Below are 24,481 nucleotides of genomic sequence, written 5' to 3'. Positions count from 1 at the left end.
CTAGAAGGTAGAAGAAAAATTATTTTTCTTGTCCTAGAGTTAGAATATTTAGTTATATCCAGAATATTTCGTTATATCTTATCTTCAAAACTTGTTAGTAGCAATGCCATCTTCTTTCTTCTCTCTTTTTGGCCATGCGGGTTGACTTCAGTTCAGTTCAGTTGTTCAGTTGTGTCTGACTCTTTGCGACCCCATGGACTGTAGCACACCAGGCTTTCCTGTCCATCAACAACTCCCAGAGTTTACTCAAACTCATGTCCATTGAGTTGGTGATGCCATCCAACCATCTCATCCTCTGTCTTCCCCTGCTCCTCCTGCCTTCAATCTTCCCCAGCATCAGGGTCTTTTCAAATGAGTCAGTTCTTCACATCAGGTGGCCAAAGTATTGGAGTTTCAGCTTCAGCATCAGTCCTTCCAATGAATATTCAGGACTGATTTCTTCTAGGATGGACTGGTTGGATCACCTTGGGGTCCAAGGGACTCTCAAGAGTCTTCTCCAACACCACAGTTCAAAAGCATCAATTCTTCAGTGCTCAGCTTTCTTTATAGTCCAACTCTCACATCCATACATGACTACTAGAAAAACCATAGCTTTGACTAGACGGACCTTTGTTTCCGAAGTAATGTCTCTGCTTTTTAATACGCTGTCTAGGTTGGTCATAACTTTTCTTCCAAGGAGGGTTGACTTGCAGGATCCCAATTCCTCCACCAGGGATCTAACCCATACTCCCTGCAATGAAAGCTCAGAATTCCAACCACCAGACCACCTGGGAATCCCCTTGTTTCTTCTCTTCAAATGGGAAATAAGTCATCAGAGTTAGATGGGGACACGTTGGTATTTACAGAAACTCTGGTGCAATTTAAGCCCTAGCTCATTATTCCCCTGAATAATGGGGAATTGGGCACCAATAGACTGGAGAGGGGTTGTCTCAGGGAACATTGTAAATCCAACTACTCTCTAGTTCTTTGGGTGAATGAAGAGGGGGAGTAAAAAGGCAAGAATTCTGGGCACCTGGGTATGGAGGACTTGAGAGATGATTCTAAGAAAAGATAAAATGGCCATCATGTTCCCATACATTTCGAGAGTTCCCAGCAAGTTAGTGGTATCCACTGATGACCTAAATCAAGCAGTGGCTCAAGGAGTGTAGGAGCTGGAGGGAGACACTACTAGGGCTCATATGTGATGCTGCAAACTACAAAAGACCCATTTTATGTCTTCTAATAGCTCTTTTTCTGGGAAAAATCCCAAGTTAAATTGTTCTAAGAAGTCAAATGAGGGGCAGTAGTTTCTCTTCCGGAGAAGGCAATGGCAACCCACTCCAGTACTCTTGCCTGGAAAATCCCATGGACAGAGGAGCCTGGTGGGCTGCAGTCCATGGGGTCGCTAAGAGTCCGATGTGACTGAGTGACTTCACTTTCACTTTTCACTTTCATGCACTGGAGAAGGAAATGGCAACCCACTCCAGTGTTCTTGCCTGGAGAATCCCAGGGACGGTGGAGCTGCTGGGCTGCCGTCTATGGGATCGCACAAGTCGGACTGACGCGACTTAGCCGCAAAAGCAGCAGTTTCTCTTCAGTTTTCACGTGCTTCACTACCGTTAACTCAAAATAAAGTGAATGAAAGTGAAGTCACTTAGTCGTGTCCGACTCTTTGCGACCTCATGGACTGTAGCCTATCAGGCTCCTCAGTCCATGGGATTTTCTAGGCACGAGTACTGGAGTGGGTTGCCATTTCCTTCTCCGGGGGATCTTCCTGACCCAGGGATTGAACCCAGGTCTCCTGCATTGCAGGCAGACGCTTTACAGTCTGAGCCACCGGGGAAGCTCAAAACAATCCACATGGCAAAGTAGCACGTCTTATGAAGGACTCTTCTGAACCCCTAATTTTTTTAACAGGTGGGCAATATAGCAGTGTAAACATAAAATGTGCTAACAGGGTAAATCCTATGGGTTCACACCACACACACACACACACACAAATACATGAAAGGGTAACCAGGTGAAGTGGTAAATACGTTAATTTGATTATAGTGATTATCTCAGGATATGTATGTAAACCAAATCAAGTTGTACATCTGAAATATAAACAATATATGTCAGCTACAATTCAAATGCTTTCAGTTTAGTCCTTTCACACATACACATACACTCTCCTTCTTTAGTAGCTAATGTCTTTATACATCTCTGTTCCCCAATTTGCTTCTAAATATTCAAAGGGAGAATGCATGAGAATTATCTTAAGAGGAATCATTCCCTCTGAAGCAGATGAAACAAAGCTTTGTGTGTCATGGTCACTAATATGATGGGCTTTAGTCTTGACCGGAGTTTATGAAGATATTAAAGCATGTGCATGTTTATAAACTAGAGAAGAATTAAAAGAGGATAGGAGGAAAAAATAATCTCACACACAAGAACAAAGTCTTCTTAAATACCTGGAATTGAAATTATCTTATTTTCTTTATTATAAGGAACATATGAAAAATCTTTCAGTCAGGAAGAGTGAAGGAGTCTTAATGATCTAGCACATGTTAATACTCTGACTTACTAGGGTGACTCAAAAGTTTGGGAAGGGGAAAAGAAAATTCCTTGTATCATTTCTTGATCTTATTAGATCCAAATACAGCTAGTTTGCCACATAATACAGATAGAGGTCTCACGTTGCGAGTATGTATTTCCAACTTGTTAATGCTTCTCCCAAGAGCTGACTTTTAGGAATAACAAAAGCCATGTATTAAAACTTTCAAAACTCCTTGTGCTGAAGTGGGGAAAGCACTGGATGAGTAGCCTGTTAAACTAGATTTTTGTCTTAGCTTTTCTACTAACTTTTCAGTCTTAGCAAATCCCTTCACTTTGAGCTTTTGTATACTGTAACACTAGGACCAGCATCCCAAGGGTGCCATGGTATTAGAATGAGATAGCTTAGATGAAAGGACCTGGAAATTCTTGAAATTCTATGTAATGACTAAATTCCAGATGATAAGATCAAAGATAGCAAAGCTGACCAATATTATAAAAGAAAGCATATTACAGAAGAGCCCAGATTCATTATAAGTTTGTGTCTCATCTTTCTCTGTCATGCAATGTGTTTAACAGAATGGGTTATATAAAGAAGAAAAAAACAAAGAATCAGGGGAGTCGGCCTGGGACAGCTCAAATGCTTACTCATTACTATTTAAGGAGTAAGTTAAGGGCCAGCTGCTGGGCCATAACCCCTGTTGAGTGGTATCTACTTGTCAAAGTGCACAGGCACTTCCGGGTTACCCTCACAGGCAATGACAACACGTCTGGTGCTGGCCTTGGCCCGGTATCTGCAGTTGGGAGCCCTGGAGCTTCCTGTCTCCCTGCAGTCTGTGACCCTCACTACACCCTCATGGCAGTTCATCCGGCCATTCTTGCACTGAATGTTGGTGGTGCTGCAGATACTACGGATGTTCCAAAGATCTTCATGAATGAAAGTGTTGAAGCGCTTGCACTGATATGAAGTCATCTTCCGTCTTTGCATCATCAAATTGCAGTAGCTGTCATTGCCTCCTGTCTCATCAGGGTCCACATGTTGCCTCAGGAATCGTTGGTACATGCGATCCTGGCCATAGGAGGGCTGTACCAGCCCTAGCCCCAGCAGGGTCAGCAGCAAGAGCAGAAGAAAGGCCTGGGTCCTCTGGAGAGCCATCACTGCCTTGGAGATGCCTAGAGAAGACCAAGGGGCAAGAAAAATCATCCCAGGTTCAATAGGAAGTGAGCAACCCAAAGCAGCAAGGAGAATTTTTGGAGCAACAGACAGGGCCTTTTTCTACACATCCAGTCTAAGGTTTAGGCCCAGCTGAGTTCCTACTTTGATACATATGGTTACTACTGTCCTTTGTTTTCAAAGATGCTGCTTCATGATGGTGGATCACACTGTGTGTGATTATAACGCTGATGAGGGATTTGCATCTTATTCCACCTACAGCCTATCCTTAACAATAACGATCAGGATTAAACATAACTATCATTCGTTTAAATGCCACCTTCTCCGTTCACAACCACGTTTTGCCTGTGCACAGAAAGACCCAAAGCTCTGTGTCACATTGCTGTGTCTGCTGCTGCAGATACGTGATACAGAGTTAGGAGAGGGAAGTGAAGGAGTTGTGGGAAGCAGGGTGGCAGGAAGAAATGATGCTCAATTTACTCCTCACCCCAGGACCACTGGATGCAACTTCTGAAGATACACTTAGCACTTGGGTAAGAGCTTCATCACCACAATGTACTTTGCATTGTCTGTCCCAAAACTAAGTGTGCACAATTCTGTCTCCTTTCTCTCATTCTGCTTCAACAACATGGTTTAGCAACACGACTAGCTACAGAGAAGATTTTACTTTTCAAACAAGAGCATGGATGGCCTCAGTCACAGTAACCAACTGATTTAGTAAGACAAGGAAAAACACTATGAACAGAGTTTAATGTAGACATCAATGGGTGCCTCTCAAAGTTCCACCTACAACAGAAAATTAAATGATCTCCAAATCCTTCCAACACATACTTTTTGGTTAGAGCTTGCCCCAAAGGCTTTCTCCACTGAACACGATGATCTCAGTAAGAACTTCTTTTGATACGGTGGTCCCAAGGACCTAGTTCTGCCACACTAACTGTATGGCCTTGGGAAAATTATTTAACCTCTCTCAGTATATTTCTCAAAAGTAAAATAAGCATAAAGGTAATACCTACCTCTAGGAATGTTGTGAAGAAATGATAAAATCAATGTAAAGTGCTTATCATAATGCCTAGCCTATGCTAAGTGTTCAGTAGGGGTCGGCAATGATTATTTTTAGCATTTCCATTTTTTCTTGGTTTCCTTTATTCTCTTCATTCTGCTAAAATGACAACTATACTTAATTGCACATGTTATAGACACCCTCCCTCTTATACTGTAGAGAACCTATATTCCCAAGACATTAGAAGGCTTTTTTTGCAGCTGAAATATCTCAGCTACTAGGATTTATGCTGTGTACCTACACGAATGTTTCCTCTTCAAAGTGCATGGAATTTTCTTCCTTGCCTGTCGCTCTTTTTCTAAGGACTTGACTATTTTGAGTTCTTTTTCTCTTATCCTTGCAAAGTCAGCAAAACATACTGGAATAGGATTTCAATTTCACAAATGATTGACCTAAGATAAAATGACTTGCCTGTGATTAATACTTCATTCTAAATAGCTTTTTGGTTGTGAGAGAACAGGAGATCAAGAGCAAAAAATACTAGGAAGGGCTGGCTACTCAGCTGCTAGCTCCATCAGCAAGTGGAGAAGCACCTTGTCTCATTGCCACATGATTTCCTGGGAAAGTGTCATTTGTTCTAACACCAGGGCTGAGTATGTGATAATACTGCTCTAAGCTGATGCTCGGAGATGTGAGGTTTCAAAAAATTTTTTTTCATTTATTTAGCTGTAGTTGTGGTGCAGTTCCGGTACTGAGCAGTACCACTGCTCAGTAGCTGTGGTGTGTGGGCTTAGATGCTCTGGGCCACGTGGGATCTTAGTTACCTGATCAAGGATCAAATCCCCATCCGTTTCATTGCAAGGTGAATCTATTAACCACTGGACCACCAGGGAAGTCCCTGGAGATGTGAGTTTTCACAACTATGATGTGATCAATATAGTAATGGTCCAAGCCTTTGACCTTCCCCATCGAGACCATAGGATTTCCCTGGTGGCTCAGTGGTAAAGAATCTGCCTATAATGCAGGAGATGCTGGTTCAATGCCTGGGTGGGGACGAGCCCCCTGGAGAAGGAAATGGCTATGCATTCCAAAATTCTTCCAGAATTCATAGGATTCTCTGGAAATCATACGGACAGAGGAGCCTGGAAGGCTACAGTCCATGGGGCTGCAGAGAAGTTGAACACCACTTAGCGACTAAACAACAAGAGTCAAGACCTTAAGAGGGCAAGAGTCTGTTTGGAAGCCCCCTTTACCTCAACAGATGGTACTGGTTGGAGAACCCGAGAAAGAGTTCTAGTAGTCTACTACTACTACTACTACTACTACTACTACTACTACTAAGTCTCTTCAGTCGTGTCCGACTCTGTGACCCCATAGACGGCAGCCCACCAGGCTCCCCTATACCTGGGATTCTCCAGGCAAGAACACTGGAGTGGGTTGCCATTTCCTTCTTCAGTGCATGAAAGTGAAAAGTGAAAGTGAAGTCGCTTAGTCGTGTCCAACTCTTAGTGAGCCCATGGACTGCAGCCCACCAGGCTCCTCCGTCTTCTCCAGGCAAGAGTACCGGAGTGGGTTGCCATTGCCTTTGCCAGTAGTCTACTAAGCACTGGAAATTTCTTGCTTCCTAAGGGCTTTTTTTACTTTATAATAGTAAGACAAATTTTCCAAAAGAGTTTTGGAAAATTCTTCTTCCTACTTTGGAGAGAAATGACAATGTTTTCAATTTTGAAATAGATGAAACTTTGACCTACTCTTCCATCCCTTCCTCCATAAATTGAATACTTTCTGTGAGGCTGGGCTCTGTGTGATACCAGGACACCAGCCTCTAACCCAGGTATTGAGGAAACAGGACTTTTGGTCCATCTCAGGACATGTAGGCATCAGGGGAGGCCACCATGGGGAATACTGTGACCATGATAGTCATTCATAAGATGGCAAAAATAATGATGCATAATTGTAGTTTATTAACTACACTCTAAATAAGATATCCAGGTCTCTGTTGATTAAATTAGGTAACACCAAATTCATAGATTAATTAGCATATTTTACAAAGACTGTCTGTTAACTTAGGCTTGTATTTACTTGAAGTGAAGTGAAGTAAGTGGCTCAGTTGTGTCTGACTCTTTGCAACCTCATGGACTGTAGCCTACCAGGCTTTTCTGTCCATGGGATTTTCCAGGCAAGAGTACTGGAGTGGGTTGCCATTTCCTTCTTGAAACCATATCAAATTGAAGAATAAAGGATAAGCTTGGAATTTTTCTAATACCTCCCCAAGACCTCAGAGTTGCCAGGCATCAGTTGATAAAGGAAAAGATTAAAGAGAAAATAAGGTAGTGATCAATTTTTTTATCTTTATATGAAATAACCATGAGAATATCCTGGGAGTGTTCCATTCAAAGCACTATCAAATTTCTTCCTGCTTAAGGGAAGAGGTGGCTACCCTGAATGGATTTTGTTATTTATGCAGGATTTCAAATGTGTTCATGTGTGTGTGTGAGAGAGAGAAGGAAAGAAAATGTAATTAATCTATTGGTATTTAGTCCCAAAGGGCTTCCCAGGTGATGCAGTGTAAAGAATCTGCCTGCCAATGCAGAAGACACAAGAAATGTGGGTTTGATTCCTGGATTGGGAAGATCCCCTGGAGGAGGAAATGGCACTGGAAAATTCCATGGACAAAGGAGACTGGTGGGCTACAGTTCACAGGATCCCAAAGAGTGGGATATGACTGGATGACTAACACACACACCCCTTCACAGAAAGGTAAAGTGCACCCCCTGAATGCCTGAAAAGGAACTGACTGATAAGGAAAGAGGCATTGCTCTACCATCCAACCCTCTCAGGTGAACAGAGAAAATGCAGAAAGATCAATAGACCAAGAATCAGTGAGAAGACTTTGATTCTTACTGATTCGAGAGACTTTTTATTTATGAAGCATATTGTAAAGCAGAAAAGATCAGCAGCTCATTTTCTGGATTCTGATCAATGAATGTTGCTGCAGTGTAAGGGGAAAATGCAAGGAAGGAAGAGCAGAGCCAGCTCTGGGCTAGTGGCGTGGAGTGATAAAGGACTCATCAAAGTGGACGGGCAAGCCATTTTCACAGCCGACAACAATGACTCTGGAGTCTTCTGTGGCTCCGTACCGGCATGGAGGCCGGGAGGAACCTCCTTTATGCTTGCAGATGGTGATCTGGAATTCAGACTTGCTTATTCTGAGATCGCCTCTGTAAGGCTGTCCATTTCTGTCCTCACAGATGGCCTTAATGTCATTCTTGTTGCCATGAATAAAGGTGTTGCGGTCTTTGCAAGGTCTGGTCAGGCGTCGATTTTTCATCATGTTAAAACAATATTCGTCATTCCGGCCCTTTGGTTTGGCATCGTAGTGCTGGGTCAGGAAGTGTATGTATCTGTAGTCATCTTGAGCCGGGGCCACTGGGGTCAGACCCAGACTCAGTATGAAGACCAAAAACAGGGGGCTCAGGACCATGACCATCTCTTCCAACAAAGGCTCCTGCCAAGGGCAAAAAGAGATGCAGTAGGGCACAGAACAGCATTGCCAAACTAGGCTAAAAGGATACGGATTTGTTTTTATGATGGGGTGCCATGAATCAGGTATCCTCTGTCACTAGGTATATCTTTTTCTTTTCCTTTCCTCAGTAGTCTCATCTGTCTTGTCAATCAATTTCTTTGGAAAGTCAATTTAAAATTAGCTGAACACAACTTCCAAATGCAAACACTGTTTCCTATCCCTGAAGATCAGTGAAAATTTACATTTCTAACATTAAAAAATCCATTCACACTCTTTAATTCATTTATTAACTGGGTACCAGACACCATGCTAGGTCCTAGAACACAAAGACCATAAGACATACCAAGTGCCTCCCTAATACAGGGTGCAGCACCCACGGGGAGATCAGCCACAGGGAAGGGATCAGAGCACCAATATACAAAAGTGAGACAATAAGATATACGCTGAGAGCTATGAAGATGAGGGACTTTCAGGAAACTTGAACCCAGGGAAGGGCGATCAGAGAGGATTGTTGAAGACAGATTCCAGGGCAATCAACCCATCAGTTGATTGTGAGGAGACCAGTGAAAGTTTCACCAGGAGGTGAATGGAAGCAGAAGTAGAAGAACTAATTCCCCAAGGAGTATGTGTTTCATGGCCAAATGTGGAATTATTACTATTTAGAAAGAACAGCGGAGAAGGCAATGGCACCCCACTCCAGTACTCTTGCCTGGAAAATCCATGGACAGTGGAGCCTGGTAGGCTGCAGTCCATGGGGTCGCTAAGAGTCGAACACAACTGAACGACTTCCCTTTCACTTTTCTCTTTCATGCATTGGAGAAGGAAATGGCAACCCACTCCAGTATTCTTGCCTGGAGAATCCCAGGGATGGGGGAGCCTGGTGGGCTGCCGTCTATGGGGTCACACAGAGTCGGACACGACTGAAGTGACTTTGCAATAGCAATAGCAGAAAGAACAGGGACAAGTGTGGAAGAATCTGTGTCATACTTGGGAGTGGGTCTGGGGTCAGCTCTTACAGAGAACTGGAGGAAGAGGAATTCAGGCTTCCTCTTGAGAGCTTCTTGCACTGGGAACAGTTTGGATTATTCTCAGAGAATATTTTCCAGTTTCCCTGAAGGCCTAGGTGGACAGTTACGTAACAGGCAAGTGGTATTATCGTGTGCTTAAACAAATAAACAACAAAACACTTCAGACCTTTTCATTCAATCAAAGGCTTTATAATTTGCTGTATTGATTTCTTAACATCTTCCTCAAAAGAAGAGACAGCTGCCATCATCACTCAGGAGCAGTCAACTAAAACTGTAAAGCTCACGAATCCCAGGAATGGTGTGTCACAGACACTCAGCACAGCCAGAGAGTAAATACTGTGCTTCTTGCTGGGACATGATTTTAACTCAATGATAGATAATTAAAAATAGAATTAGACAGGCATAATTTATAACAAAATAGAAAACAAGCTTCTTATGAGCCACTAAGATTTTATTTCTTCTGAAAGTTGAGAACTGGAGCATTGCAAGATGCCTATTGTTTGTAGCAGGTAGTTTCTGACTATACCATCAGTTCTTTGGAGGAAAATTGAAAGGATAGGGCCTTTTTAAAAAAAACCACCATGGTCCTACTTCACATTTTACAAAGATATGTGAATGTCCTCATGTCTAACAATAAAAAGAACTTTCCAGTGTTAATTGCAAACTGATTTGTATAACTTGGTTTTTCAAATTGTTTTCCAATGAGTAACTCATCCAATTTATAATTGGCTATGTTTTCTCATCAGTCATCACACATGCTGAGAAATTCTTAGACTAGGATAAAAATCTGATCTTCAATTTATTTTTAAATGTGCTATAATCTTTATGAATCCTAAACTTAAACAGAAGTGGTGTAGTGTCATGGATATTAAATTATTAATTTTTATACTGTGCTTTTCTTGTTGTAAGTCAATAAACATATTTTCATATTAAGTATTTTTGTAGCCCTTAAAGAGGCCACGAGTTGTAGCACTAAACCTGTAGTGATGCTAAACAATCCTGGGAGTACAACTGTGAGTCTAGAGAGACAAAAGGATTCGGGATTCTGTTGCTTACATGGGAAGGCATGTCATAGGGTGAGCTTTCTAATCAGCCTCTGACATTGATCTGCCTTGTCTGTTTTATTGCTGTTCAGTCACTCAGTCGTGTCCAACTCTTTGCAACTCCATAGTCTGCAGCATGCCAGGCTTCCCTGTCCTTTACATCTCCTGGAGCTTGCTCAAATTCATGGCCATTGAGTTGGTGATGCTATCCGACTGTCTCGTCTTCTGTTGTCTCCTTCTCCTCCTGCCTTCAATCTCCTTGCAGTCCAAGGGACTCTCAAGAGTCTTCTCCAACACTACAGTTCAAAAGCATCAGTTCACTGGCTCAGCTTTCTTTATGGTCCCAAGTTCACATCCATACATGACTGCTGGAAAAACCATAGCTTTGACTATACAGACCTTTTTCAGCAATGTGATATCTCTGCTTTTTAATATGCTATCTAGGTTTGTCATAGCTTTTCTTCCAAGGAGCAAGTGTGTTTTAATTTCATGACTGCAGTCACCATGCACAGTGATTTTGAGCCCAAGTAAATAAAATCTGTCACTGTTTCCATTTTTTCTCCATCTATTTGCCATGAACTTATGGGACCAGATGCCATCCTAGTTTTTTGAATGTTGAGTTTTAAGCCAGCTTTTTCACTCTCCTTTTTCACCTTCATCAAGAGGTGTTTTAGTTCCTCTTTGCTTTCTGCCATTAAAGTGGTATCATGTGCATATCTGAGGTTGTTGATATTTCTCCCAGCAATCTTGATTCCAGCTTGTGCTTCCTCCAGCCCCGCATTTCACCTGATGCACTCTGCATATAAGTTAAATAAGCAGAGTGTCAATATACAGCCTTGACATACTCCTTTCCCAATTTTGAACCAGTCCATTATTCCATGTCTGGTTCTGACTGTTGCTTCTTGACCTGCATACATGTTTCTCAGGAGGCAGGTAAGGTGGTCTAGTATTCCCATCTCTTTCAGAATTTTCCAGGTTGTTGAGATACACACAGTCAAAGGCTATAGTGTAGTCAATGAAGCAGAAATAGATGTTTTTTTCTGGAATTTCCTTGCTTTTTCTGTGATCCAGTGGATGCTGACAATTTGATCTCTGGTTTCTCTGCCTTTTCTAAATCCAGCTTGTACATCTGGAAGTCCTCAATTCATGTACTGTTGAAGGCTAGCTTGAAAGATTTTGAGCATTACCTTGTTAGCATGTGAAATGAGCCCAATTGTACAGTAGTTTGAACATTCTTTGGAACTGCCCTTCTTTGACATTGGAATGAAAACTGACCTTTTCCTGTCCTGTGGCCACTGCTGAGTTTTCCAAATTTGCTGGCATAATGTGTGCAGTACTTTAACAACGTCATCTTTGAGGATTTGAAGTAGCTCAGCTGGAATTCCATCACCTCCGCTAGCTTTGTTCATAGTGATGCTTCCTAAGGCCCACTTGACTTCACACTCTAGGATGTTTGGCTCTAGGTGAGTGCTCACTCCATCGTGGTTATCTGGGTCATGAAGACCTTTTTCTGTATAGTTCTTCTGTATATTCTTGCCACCTCTTATTAATCTCTTCTGCTTTTGTTAGGTCCATACCATTTCTGTCCTTTATTGAGCCCATCTTTGCATGAAATGTTCCCTTGGTATCTCTAATTTTCTTGAAGAGATCTCTAGTCTTTCCCATTCTACTGTTTTCCTCTATTCCTTTGCATTGTTCAGTCAGGAAGGCTTTCTTATCTCTTCTTGCTATTCTTTGGAGACCTGCATTCAGATGGGTATATCTTTCCTTTTCTCCTTAGCCTTTCGTTTTTCTTCTTTTCTCAGCAATTTGTAAGGCCTCCTCAGACAACCATTTTGCCTTCTTGCATTTCTTTTTCTTTGGGATGGTTTTGGTCATTATGTCCTCTAAAATTATGTCTCTGAAAGATAAATTTAACATCCCAACCTTCACAGAAAGGAAAAGTCTGCCCCCTGTTACCTGAGATGGAAATGACTGATAAGGAAAAAGGCATTGCTGTCCCATCCAACCCTCTCAGGGGGAAACTGAATAGAGAAAATGGGGGAAGATCAATAGACCAGGGATCATTGAGGAGACTGATTCGTGCTGATTTCAGAGAATTTTTATTTACGAAGCATATTGTAAAGCATAAAAGAAAAGATCAGCAGCTCATGTTCTGAGTTCCTAGCAATGCATGTTGCCATAATGCGAGGGGGAAATGCAAGGAAGGAAGAGCAGAGCCAGCTCTGGACTACGGTCTTGGAGGGATAAAGTTCTCCTCAAGGTGGATGGGAAAGCCATCTCGACAGCGAATAACAATGACCCTGTTTGCTCTGAAGGCTCTATACCGGCATGGAGGCCGGGGGGACCCTCCTCTATGCTTGCAGGTGGTGACCTGGAAGGGAGACCTGCTTCTTCTAAGACCGTTTCTGTAAGGTTCTCCATTCCTATCATCACAGACGGCCCTGATGTCATTACTGTTGCCATGAATAAAGGTGTTGGTGTCTTTGCAGGGTCTAGTCATGCTTCGTCTCTCCATCATGGTATTACAGTATCTGTCATCGTGGCCTGTTGGGCTAGGATCATAGTGCTTCCTTAGAAATCCCCTGTACGCATCATTTTGGGCCAGGGTTTGTGGGGTCAGGCCCAGATCCAGCATGAAAACCAAAAACAGGGGGCTCAAGACCATGACCATGTCTTCCAACAAAGGCTCCTGCAAAGGGCAAAAGGAGATTAAGTAGCGGACAGAACAGCATGGCCAAATTAGGCTAAAAGTGCAAGGACTTTTCTCTCTGACAAGGTATCATGAGTCAGGTATCCTTCATCACTACTTAGTGATATTCTTTTCCTTTTCTCGTTAGTTTCATCTGTTTTGTCTATTGATTCCTTTAAAAAATCAATGTAAAAGTCTTCTGAACACAACTCCAGCCCCAGCTGAACTTTCCTATCCCTGAGGATCACTGAAAATATACCTTTCTATCAGTTGTAACATTACAAAATCCATTCACACTCTTTAATTCAGTTATTAGCTAATTTAATAACAAACACTATATAAGTCCCTACTGGATACCAGGCACCATGCTAGGTCCTGGAAGACAAAGACCATTAAGACACACCAAGTGCCTCTGTAATATGGGATGTGGCATCCATGGGGAGGGGATGGGAGCGCCAGTTTACTGAGATGAGACAGTTAAGATGCTGAAAGCTATGAAGAAGAGGACTTCTTTGGAACCTTGAATCCCAGGGAAGGGGCGATCAGAGGATTGTTGAAGACAGATCCCAGGCATTCAAATCCATCAGTTGACTGTGAGGAGAGCAGTTGCACCCTGAGGTGCTGAGGTGAAGGGAAGCAGACCTAATTCCCCAAGAAATAGGTGGTTCATGGCCAAAGGTGGAATTATTATATAAACTACCATACAGTTGTGCTCATTTCACATTCTAGCAAGTTATGCTCAAAATCTTTCAAGCTAGGCTTCAGCAGTATGTGATCCTAGAACTTTCAGATGTACAAGCTGGGTTTCAAAAAGCAGATGAACCAGAGATCATAACACTCTAATGACAGAAAGTGAAGAGGAACTAAAGAGCCTCTTATCAAACATGACAAAGCTAGCTTAAAACTCAATGTTAAAAAGACTAAGATCATGGCATCTGGTCTCATCACTCTAAGGCAAATAGAAGGGGGAAACGTGGAAGTAAGTGATAGATTTTAATTTTCTTGAACTCCAAAATCACTGCAGACGGTGACTGCAGCCATGAACTTAAAAGACACTTGCTTCATCCTCTAGCTCTTACAGAGGACTGGAGGAGGAGGAACTCAGGCTTATTCTTAGGAGCTTCTTGCACTGGGAACAAACAGGATGATTCTCAGAGGATATTTTTTCAGTTTCCCTGAATACATACCTACGCTGATACACAACAGGCAAATGGTATTACCATGTGGTAAAACAAGCAAACAAAATACCTTAGATCTCTTCATCAAATCAAAGGCTTTATAATTTCCTGTATTGATTTCTTAATATCATCTTCAAAAGAAAAAGGCTGCTATCTCCTCTCAAGAGCAGTCAACTCAAACTGTAAAACTCAAACATTTTAGGAATGGTGTGTCACAGACACTCAACACACCCAGAGAGCAAATACTGTGTTTCATCCTGGGGCACAATTTTAAGTCAGTGACAGATAATTAAAAATAGAACTAAATATGCATAGAATATAATAAAATAGATAACAAATTTCTTACAAGTCACTAAGATTTTATGTCTTCTGAAACTTGAGAACTGAAAGATATTTGTTGTTTGTAGCAGGTAGTTTCTGCTCTACCTTCAGTTCTTTGGGAAAAAATGTGACAAACAGGGCCTTTTTATAAACTACCACAGTCTACTCCACATCTCACCAAATATATGTGAATGCCCTCACATCCAACAATAAAAATAACTTTCCACTGTAAATTGGAAACTGATTTTTATAAATTTTGTTTTTCAAATTGTTTTCCCATGAGTAACTCATTCATTTTATTATTGGCTATGATTTCTTGGCAATTATCACACATGCTGAGAAATTCTTAAATGGGACAAAGATTTGACCTTCAATTTATTTTTAACTGTACTATAATCTTTATGAATTCTAAATTTAAAAATAAATGGTATAGAGTCATGGATATTAAATTATTTTTATATTGTGCTTTTCTTATGTGTAAATCAATAAACATATTTTGCTGTTAAATATTTTTATAGCCCTTGAAGAGACCACCAATTATAACACCAAACCTGTAGTGATGCTAAACAGTCCTGGGAGCACAACTGTGACTCTAGAAAGACAAAAGGATTCAGGATTCCGCTGCTTACATAGGAAGGCACGTGAGCCTACACAGGAAGGTTGAGCGAAATGATCTCTCTTTCTAATCAGCATCTGGCATTGATCTACCTTGTCTGTTTTATCTTACCTATAGACAAATTTGGTATACTACCAAAGAATTACCAAATTATACCCTAAGATTCTTTGGTCATTCCTCAATACTGAAAGAAAGAAATAGCCTCTGAAATGGTTTCCATTAGGCACATAAGAGTATCATTTGTAATAGAAACAGCAAAAGTATTTTGCGGAGGTTAACGAGAATCCCATGGACGGAGGGGCCTGGAAGGCTACAGTCCATGGGGTCGCTAAGAGTCGGATAGGACTGAGCGACTTCACTTTCACTTTTCACTTTCATGCACTGGAGAAGGAAGTGGCAACCCACTCCAGTGGTCTTGCCTGGAGACTCCCAGGGACAGGGGAGCCTGTTGGGCTGCCGTCTATGGGGTCGCACAGAGTCGGACACGACTGCCGTGACTTGGCAGCAGCAGCAACAAGAAAGTGGTAGACGACTGGGAGAGTCACGCCTAAAAGAGTAACAAGACGTCCCACAGGGCTACTGCTCCGCCACAGCCGCTGGGCTGCCATGCTCCCCGTGCACTGAGCTCTTTACCTTTACGTGGTGTTTCAGTCTCCTGGGTGTGTTTTCTTTTTCTACTTTTTTGAAAGACACTTTTCTTGAACTGTGATCAGTTAAGTCTCCTGCTCTGCAATGCACAAATATTGCCTTTTAACGACAAAAGGAGTTGTAGAATGGCAGGCTGTCAAGGGTGGAAGCATCCTTAATGGTCACACTGTGAACAGAGGGCAAAATCTGAGTTCACAAATTTAGTAGAACCTGAGCTGATAGTACCCCCAAAGAGTCATTAGGTGGCAGTGGTGGATAGGAATGTTGTCTCCCTTGCTTGGCGGTAACAGTGGGTCCTTGTAGGCAGAATCAGTATTGTACAGGGAATATTGCTGATCACAGAAGAGGGTGTGAGCTGGCAGGCCTGGCCACAGTCTCTGTCCAAACACTCTATGCCTTAGATATTAAGACCAAGGACACCTCACTAGATACGAGTGTCAAAACAAAAGTCACAAAGCTCAGGATATCACAAATAAAGATTTAGCTGTCATCAGGTTTCATGCCTGCCATTCCCAAACCATTATTAATGGGATCTTAAGCAAACAATTACCTATTTACTTATAAATGTTTCTTGCATCCCCATTCAGTCACTTAGTCGTTACCGACTCTCTGTGACCACATGGACTGCAGCCCACCAGGATCTTCTGCCACAGCATTATTCTGGCAAGAATACTGGAGTAGGTTGCCATGCCCTCCTCCAGGATAAGTGTTTCCTACTGGCGCATAATCTACAACAGGGCAGAGAGCATATTATTCACCTTGAATCATACTACATGCCTCACAGCACACCCGCAATATATATTTTTTTAAATGACTGATTACATTTTCCTCTCCAAACCTAAATTTGCTTATCTATAAAATGAGAGTTGCTCACTGTAAAAGTCTGAAATTCCGTGGTTCTCATTAAGGCATCAGGGAACGTTTCTAGTTTCATAGCAAATGTCCAGTGACCATGGAATTGTAAAGATAAGTTTGTATGGATTTAGTTGCTGGCACAGCCACCAGCTGAAAGAAAGAGATGATAGGATGATGTGAGCCCAGTCTCACTGGTATGCATCTTCCCTTAAGGCTCAGGGTGTAAGCCCAGCCCTCTTCACCTCTAGTTTAGGTGCTGACCCTATGTCAGGCCTTGGCACCCTAAAAAGGTAGTTGTTTGTTGGAAGGTTGAAGGCCTTCATGTTCCAGTCTGGGGAGGTAAAGAAATATCTTTATTTCTGGTTTACAAAATTTGCAAAATTCATCCTGAAACAACTCAGCTGAAGTTTGCTTAGACTTATTGTAATTTTGACTCCCTGAGACATCCAGAAACCAAACCCCAACAAACACACTATGGCCACCTCTGTCTAACATCTGCTCCCCGACTTCACACATTGTTTTCAGTTCTCACATGTTTGCAATTCTAAACTTCTGGAAACAAGAGGTAAAATGGAATTGGGAAAAAACAAATAAGAGACAGAATGTTTGTGGTACAGAAGTGAATCTGCCTAGGCAAATGGTACAGAGCCTCACATTTGGTCAAGGATAGTTAGACTCCTTTACACAGATCCTCCAGGACCCAAGCACATAATTGGCAGTGGAATTTATTTCAAATATACTTTAGATTTTTATCCTGTGTCTCAAACTAATCCCTTGGTCTTTATAAAAAGTAACATTCTTGTCCTCTCCAACAGACAGTATTTTGTATTCAAGGGAGCCATCAAACTTCATGGACCAGAGAATTACCCCAACCTTTGATGACGAGTAATTATGGTCAGTGCACCTTCTTTTGATCTTGGGGTGTGTTCCACTTTGCTTTCAAAGAGCACCCAAAACTTTCTTTCTTCCTTTTTTGCTGTACCACACAGCTTGTGGAATCCTGGTTCCCTGACAAGGAATTGAACCCATGCCTTTGGCAGTGAAAACATGGCATAGTCCTGCTTGGATTGCTAGGGAAATCCTCCAAAATTTTCTTAAAGAAGTTAGCAGGGAAGTTTACAAGTAAACAGAGATTGGACTTCCCTGGTGATGCAGTGGCCAAAGCCCGACACTCCCATGCCTGGGGCCGGGGCTTGATCCCAGGTCAGGGGACTAGATCCCTCATGCCACAACTAGGAGTGCCAGAGCCACAACCAAAGATCCTGTGTGCTGCCGCAAGGACTGACGATCCCTGTGCCACAGCTAACACCTGGTGCAGCCAATAAATAAATAGATATTTAAGAAAAAGAAAACGAAGAGCTAAAAATACACTTTCTGTTTCTTTTCTTGTTCAGCGTCATACAAAACCTATATTTCGGAGGTAGGGGTGAGATGGGGCTCCAGATACCCTTCAGCAAACAGCTTTCCCCAGGCTTTGGGGATTTTATCACAATTTAGAAATCTGTCCTAGCCCTCCACTTGCTCCCTGCTGCTGCTAAGTCGCTTCAGTCATGTCCAACTCTGTGCGACCCCAGAGACGGTAGCCCACCAGGCTCCCCCGTCCCTGGGATTCTCCAGACAAGAACACTGGAGTGGGTTGTCATTTCCTTCTCCAATGCGTGAAAGTGAAAAGTGAAAACGAAGTCGCTCAGTCGAGTCGGACCCTAATCGACCTCATGGACTGCAGCCCACAAGGCTCCTCCGCCCGTGGGATTTTCCAGGCAAGAGTACTGGAGTGGGGTGCCATTGCCTTCTCCGCCACTTGCTCCCAGTGGCACTAATTTGCCTTTATCTACATATAGGATATCCCCCAAAGAAATCTGTTTTCATTTTAAACTTTGGAATCTAATTCATTTTCTTCTGAATTCATGAGATTGGGCCCAGAGGCTTTAAAATACGGGAAAATAGTTTCATTAAAATGGATGGATGGCTATAGTATATAAACAAAAAACAGACAAGTAAAACAATGGATTACCCAGATGGAAGAATCTTACAAAAATCTGGAAGTTTCCCTCCAACTGCAGAGGGGTTCCAGCTATTTGTTCCTGGAGATGGGTTCCAGCCAAGTGAATCTGGAGGTCCCTCCTGGTTCTGATCACACAGTGATCAGATGAACAGGGTGGAGAGACCAGGTCTGAAAATTCCCAACCCTGACAGTGACACACAAACCAAGGACACTGCTCTTGAACAAACAATGAGAGTCATTCACCTCTTCCCTGGGCATGATTTGGTCAACTATTAACCCATATTTGGATTAGAGATTTGTTCTAGGAGGCAAAGTTTGATAAATGTGGCCTTTTGTCCCCAAGTTGGCTTTTTCTGACATCCCTGGTTCTTACTCCTGCCCAAGACAGGATTGAGGTTTTATTGTTCCCATGCAATATCTGGATCCCAGAGATGTTGTTTCTTGGGCCAGTTCCAAGAACTTCCTTGTAGAAGCCTGCAGAGAAGCTGGGGTTCCCCAGAAGGGTGCTGCTCCACTGTACTTTCTGTTTATCCACAGAATTTGGTCTTATGAACAGGTGCTAAGTAGGTTTTATAGAACCGGGAAAGCACTTCCAGAGAAGGTTATGTGATAGCTGTTAGCACCCTGCACCTGACCTCAACCTCCCATCTGTTAACCTTCAGAAATATCCTTATCATATTCTTGGGTTTCTCTTTCCTTTCATCTTTACCTGTCCACAAATGACTGTGAGTGTCTAATCTTCTGCTGTAAAATCGAATAACTCCACCATCAATGCAAGAGAAGGCAATGGCAACCCACTCCAGTACTCTTGCCTGGAAAATCCCATGGGCAGAGGAGCCTGGTAGGCTGCAGTCCATGGGGTTGTGAAGAGTCGGACATGACTGAGCGACTTCACTTTCACTTTTCATTTTCATGCACTGGAGAAGGAAATGGCAACCCACTCCAGTGGTCTTGCCTGGAGAATCCCATGGACAGAGGAGCCTAGCAGGCTACAGTCCATAGGGTCGCACAGAGTTGGATGCAACTTAGCAGCAGCAGCAATCTGTCCATAGAACTGAAAATGCCAAAAGCAAGTTGGTGAATAATGAATGATTACTTTTATTCTAATTGTTTTTCTTTTCACCTTGATACAATGAGGTGATGAAAACAGGAAACAAGATTTTGAAATAAAAAGAAAATTTTACTATTTCGTTAAAATGCATCTAAATGCTTACTAATATGCCAGCAAATTTGGAAAACTCAGCAGTGGCCACTGGACTGGAAAAGGTCAGTTTTCATTCCAATCCCAAAGAAAGGCAATGCCAAAGAATGTTCAAACTACTGCACAATTGCACTCATCTCACACGCTAGTAAAGTAATGCTCAAAATTCTCCAAGACAGGCTTCAACAGTAGGTGAACCGTGAACTTCCAGATGTTCAAGCTGGATTTGGAAAAGGCAGAGGAACCAGACATCGAATTGCCAACATCCGCTGGATCATCGAAAAAGAAAGAGAGTTTCAGAAAAACATTTACTTCTTCTTTGTTGACTATGCCAAAGCCTTTGACTGTGTGGATCACAACAAACTGTGGAAAATTCTTAAAGAGATGGGAATACCAGACCACCTGACCTGCCTCCTGAGAAATCTGTTTGCAGGTCAAGAAGCAAGTTAGAACTGGACATGGAACAACAGACTGGTTCCAAATCAGGAAAGGAGTATGTCAAGGCTGTATATTGTCACCCTGCTTATTTAACTTCTATGCAGGGTACATCATGTGAAATGCCAGGCTTGATGAAGCACAAGCTGGAATCAAGATTACTGGGAGAGTATATCTGTGGCGGATTCATTTTGATATTTGGCAAAACTAATACAATATTGTTAAGTTTAAAAATAAAATAAAATTTAAAAAAAATTCTTTGAGTTTACAATCACAAAATGTTGACAGTTTTACATTATGTACATATACTGCTTTATTAATATGGCCATTAAATTATTACGGAGAAAAATGGAAAAAAAAAAGATTACTGGGAGAAATATCAATAACCTCAGATATGCAGAAGACACCACCTAATGGCAGAAAATGAAGAGGAACTAAAGAGTCTCTTAATGAAAGTGAAAGAGGAGAGTGAAAAAGTTGGTTTAAAACTCAACATTCAGAAAACTAAGATCATGGCATCCAGTCCCATCACTTCATGGCAAATAGGTGGGGAAACAATGGAAGCCGTGAGAGACTTTATTTTCTTGGGCTCCAAAATCACTGCAGATGGTGACTGCAGCCGTAAAATTAAAAGACGCTTGCTCCTTGGACGAAAAGCTATGACCAACCTAGATAGCATATTAAAAAGTGGAGACATTACTTTGCTGACAAAGGTCCATCTAGTCAAAGCTATGGTTTTTCCAGTAGTCATGTATGGATGTGAGAGTTGGACTATAAAGAAAGTTGAGTGCCAAAGAATTGATCCTTTTGAACTGTAGTGTTGGAGAAGATTCTTGAGGGTCCCTTGGGCTGCAAGGACATCAAACCAGTCCATCCTAAAGGAAATCAGTCCTGAATATTCTTTGGAAGGACCGATGCTGAAGCTGAAACTCCAATACTTTGGCCACCTGATGGGAAGAACTGACTCATTTGAAAAGACCCTGAATCTGGGAAAGATTGAAGGCAGGAGGAGAAGGGGATGACAGAGGATGAGATGGTTGGATGGCTTCACAGACAGGATGGTATGAGTTTGAGTAAGCTTCAGGAATTGGTGATGGACAGGGAAGCCTGGTGTGCTGCAGTCAATGGGGTCTCAAAGAGTCGGACACAACTGAGCAACTGAACTGAAATGCTTACTCAAAATGCCTACAATGAGAAGCTACAGTTAACCTTCCATATCCACAGGTTCCCCATCCTCAGATTCAACCAACTATGGACCGAAAATATTTGAAAAAAAATTCTAGAAAGTTCAAAAAAGCAAAATTTTAAATTCACTGTGTCCCAGCAACTGTTTACATAGTATTTACATTGTATTAAGTATTATAAGTAATCTAGAGATCATTTAAAGTATAGGGAGGATGTGTGTAGATTATTAGTACAAATACTATGTCATTTTATATAAGGGGCTTGAGCATCAGGTTTAGGTCCCTTGGCAAGTCCTGGAACTAATTCCTGTTGAATAGTGAAGGACTACCCATAATCTATGATTAATGAATGCTATATCTTTTTGTCAGTAACTTCAACAGATGGGAAGTGCCATGGTGGATCAGACCGAAAAGCGTCTGCCTGCAATGTGGGAGAGCCGGTTCGATCCCTGTGTTGGCAAGATTTCCCTGGAGAAGGAAATGGCAATCCACTCCAGTACTCTTGCCTGGAAAATCCCATGGATGGGGGAGCCTGGTAGGCTACAGCTCGTGGGGTCACAAAGAGTCGGACACGACTAAGTGACTTCACTTACCTTACCTTCAATAGATGGGAAACAATTGCACTGCCAATTGAAAAAAATGCTCATATATTTAAAAAATGTTCCGACAGCTTGAACTTAAAGCCATCCCCTTTATTTTGAAATGTCTTTCACTCTCTCCTTCAAACCAATAGTTTCCCTGCACAAAGACACAGGAAGCACGGGTTCTCCTTCTATGGACTTAGTGCTAGTGTACTTTGCCCTTTATACAGAGTACATATGTTTAGTTCTGTCCTCAAGGGTAATTATAAAAGTAGGTGATGGAGGGAAGAGATTAATCTATGAATTTCTTCATAACAAAAAATTTTAGGTCTCTAAGTGTGAAACTTATCTAGTAAGAGAAGTCAATGGTTAAAGGAGGATGAAGCCCACATGGAAATAAGGATTACCCTTCTACCTCCAGGAAGCAGAAAACACTATTGAGGGCGAATAGGGACAAAGTCCTACTGGCCTACCTATATTTCCAAATAAAAACAAACATTAAACATTCAGTTTTCAACAGACTCTGGATTTTGTGCCCATTTGCTCTTTCGCAATTGGAGAAGGAAATGGCAACCCACTCCAGTATTCTTGCCTGGAGAATCCCAGGGACGGGGAAGCCTGGTGGGCTGCCGTCTATGGAGTCGCACAGAGTCGGACACGACTGAAGCGTCTTAGCAGCAGCAGCAGCTCTTGCCCAGGTATTTCAATGCGTTCTGAGAATAGCTGACCAGAGACTGTTTGCTCAAATACGGATTCAAAAGAGGGTTTTCACCAGCCTGCTGTGGTCCACTTTCTCAACCATCTAATTTATGAATCATGCTGGCAAATGCTTCTAACAGTAACTGGGTAAACCTCTTAGCTTTGACTGCTTATACACTCACATCTGCTCTTTTAACAATAGCCAGAGCCATTCCTCTTTTTCTAGAATGATTTTCCCAAGCCAAACTAATTTGGCTCAAAAGAGGATGTTGAGGGTGGGGAGGAAAGTTATGGAAAGTTATGGAAAGTTACCAGGAAAAGCACAATAAACAAAAGTAGGGTTGTTATGCAACTTAAGTCTTTGGCTTCTCCAGTTGGCAAGAGTTTGTAGAGATTTGGTCATCATCTTCTTCCCGGTACAGCAAGGGAGACGTTCTTACAAATGGAGGTTTCCCTTATAAATGTAAATGTTTCTTGTTACAAAAAGGTAACTCCTACTAGGTTTTCAGGATTTTCTCCTTGTCTACTGTTTTTTAGAAAACAACCAAGTTAAAATAATATGCCAAAGAGACTTTTTGGGGTAGCAAATTCTGCTCCCCTACAGCTCACTTGAGATTTCCCCAGGCCCCCAAATTCTGTTGAAAATCGCTTTTACTGTCCTTCCTAAGTAAGCCTGTGTCGTTATCATTTGGTGTGCTGTCACAGAATAAGAAAGTTGAGGATCCCAAGGTTCCACTAAGAAAGTTTAGAGAAGAGGTTGTTGGCAAAGTGTCTCAAAGAATTTCACAATTCAGGCTGAAGACGGGTTAAGGGGGAGAAGACAGAGGAGAAAAGGAAAACACGAGTTCCCAAATGTCAGTTATGGTTGCAAAAACTTGACAAGTCAGGGTTCGTAAATCTGGCGATCATCCTGTTTTCCTAAGGAAGTGTAGCCCTCGGATTTCCCTTCCGTTCACCAATTCTGCGGTCACGCTTACAGCCTATGTTCTAGGCAACAGGCATTTCATCCTGGCAGCTCTACTCAGCTGCAGAAAAGAAGCAGCAGAGTAGGAATGTGGGCTGGAAGACCGCATGGCAACCCCACTCTAGTATTCTTGCCTGGAGAATCCCAGTCCGAGGAGTGGGGTGGGTCACAGTCCGTGGGGTCGCAAAGAGTCGGACACGACGGAGAGACTGTACACAGGAATGTGGGATCCCTAACTGTAGAAGAACCTTCCTTCCCATTCTTCAGCCCCTCCAGTCCGCAAACGCCTCCCTACAGAACTCCATTCTGTCTCTGCTAAAAAGGGACTCCCTCGCCCAAACTCCCGGATAAAGCTACCGAAAAAGGAGTAGAGGAGGAGATGAATGAGCGGGAGTGTGAACCTACCTCGGCCTCGGAACAAATCTGCAGAAATGGGCAAAACGGTGGAAACAGAAGTTTTTCTCACCCGCTTCTTCTTCCCTGTAACGACGACGTCGAGTCGGGAGAAGATGCACAGAGGTGGAGAAGGGTCGGGGTGCGAGGCTTTTTGTAGTTGGGACAGCACCCCACTTCTCCTAGGAGGCGCCTCCCGCCAGGACCCGCCTCCAAAGCAGGCGTCAGAGCAACCCTCGTTCTAGGAGGAACGGGTGGGTTTCTGCCTGGGCTGAGCTTGAGCTTGGAGGTCCGAGTCCGACGCTCACTGGCCAAGAGGACACGGAGCTGAGGGGGCCTGCAGACTACAGGACCGTGGCCCCCGCTCCAGGGAGCACGGCTGCCTCTCCCATGCGTCTGCTGGCGAGAGTCCTGTAAGCCA

The 24,481-nt window shown here is 42.6% G+C and overlaps 3 protein-coding genes across 7 annotated transcripts; all 3 read right to left on the bottom strand.

Annotated features, from left to right (window-relative positions):
• Positions 1-2,438: 2,438 nt before the first annotated feature.
• Positions 2,439-24,188, bottom strand: LOC147364980 (ribonuclease 4). Of its 2 annotated transcripts, none has more exons than XM_086318993.1 (2): positions 24,073-24,188; positions 2,439-3,687 (listed from the first exon to the last, which is right to left on the bottom strand). In XM_086318993.1, exon 2 carries the CDS (start codon positions 3,668-3,670, stop codon positions 3,227-3,229), a length of 444 nt encoding a protein of 147 aa, XP_086175119.1. In that variant the 5' UTR covers positions 3,671-3,687; positions 24,073-24,188; the 3' UTR covers positions 2,439-3,226. The 2 variants fall into 2 exon arrangements, with proteins under 2 accessions (XP_086175119.1, XP_086175120.1); XM_086318994.1 differs by having other exon boundaries at positions 24,134-24,188.
• LOC147364979 (angiogenin-1) lies at positions 7,584-24,188 on the bottom strand. Of its 2 annotated transcripts, none has more exons than XM_086318991.1 (2): positions 24,073-24,188; positions 7,584-8,199 (listed from the first exon to the last, which is right to left on the bottom strand). In XM_086318991.1, the coding sequence occupies exon 2, from the start codon at positions 8,179-8,181 to the stop codon at positions 7,735-7,737; it is 447 nt and encodes a 148-aa protein (XP_086175117.1). In that variant the 5' UTR covers positions 8,182-8,199; positions 24,073-24,188; the 3' UTR covers positions 7,584-7,734. The 2 variants fall into 2 exon arrangements, with proteins under 2 accessions (XP_086175117.1, XP_086175118.1); XM_086318992.1 differs by having other exon boundaries at positions 24,134-24,188.
• LOC147364981 (angiogenin-2) lies at positions 12,375-24,188 on the bottom strand. Of its 3 annotated transcripts, none has more exons than XM_086318995.1 (2): positions 24,073-24,188; positions 12,375-12,980 (listed from the first exon to the last, which is right to left on the bottom strand). In XM_086318995.1, the coding sequence occupies exon 2, from the start codon at positions 12,960-12,962 to the stop codon at positions 12,519-12,521; it is 444 nt and encodes a 147-aa protein (XP_086175121.1). In that variant the 5' UTR covers positions 12,963-12,980; positions 24,073-24,188; the 3' UTR covers positions 12,375-12,518. The 3 variants fall into 3 exon arrangements, with proteins under 3 accessions (XP_086175121.1, XP_086175123.1, XP_086175122.1); XM_086318997.1 differs by having other exon boundaries at positions 24,134-24,188; XM_086318996.1 differs by lacking the exon at positions 24,073-24,188 and adding an exon at positions 15,729-15,864.
• Positions 24,189-24,481: the final 293 nt, after the last annotated feature.

The sequence above is a fragment of the Bos grunniens genome, chromosome 10, assembly GCF_055505025.1.
Source record: "Bos grunniens cultivar Pamir isolate PY7600 chromosome 10, Bosgru_T2T1.0, whole genome shotgun sequence".
NCBI lineage: Eukaryota > Metazoa > Chordata > Mammalia > Artiodactyla > Bovidae > Bos > Bos grunniens.
The sequence above is the reverse complement of the archived record's forward strand: the minus strand, read 5'-3'. Positions and strand labels throughout refer to the sequence as shown.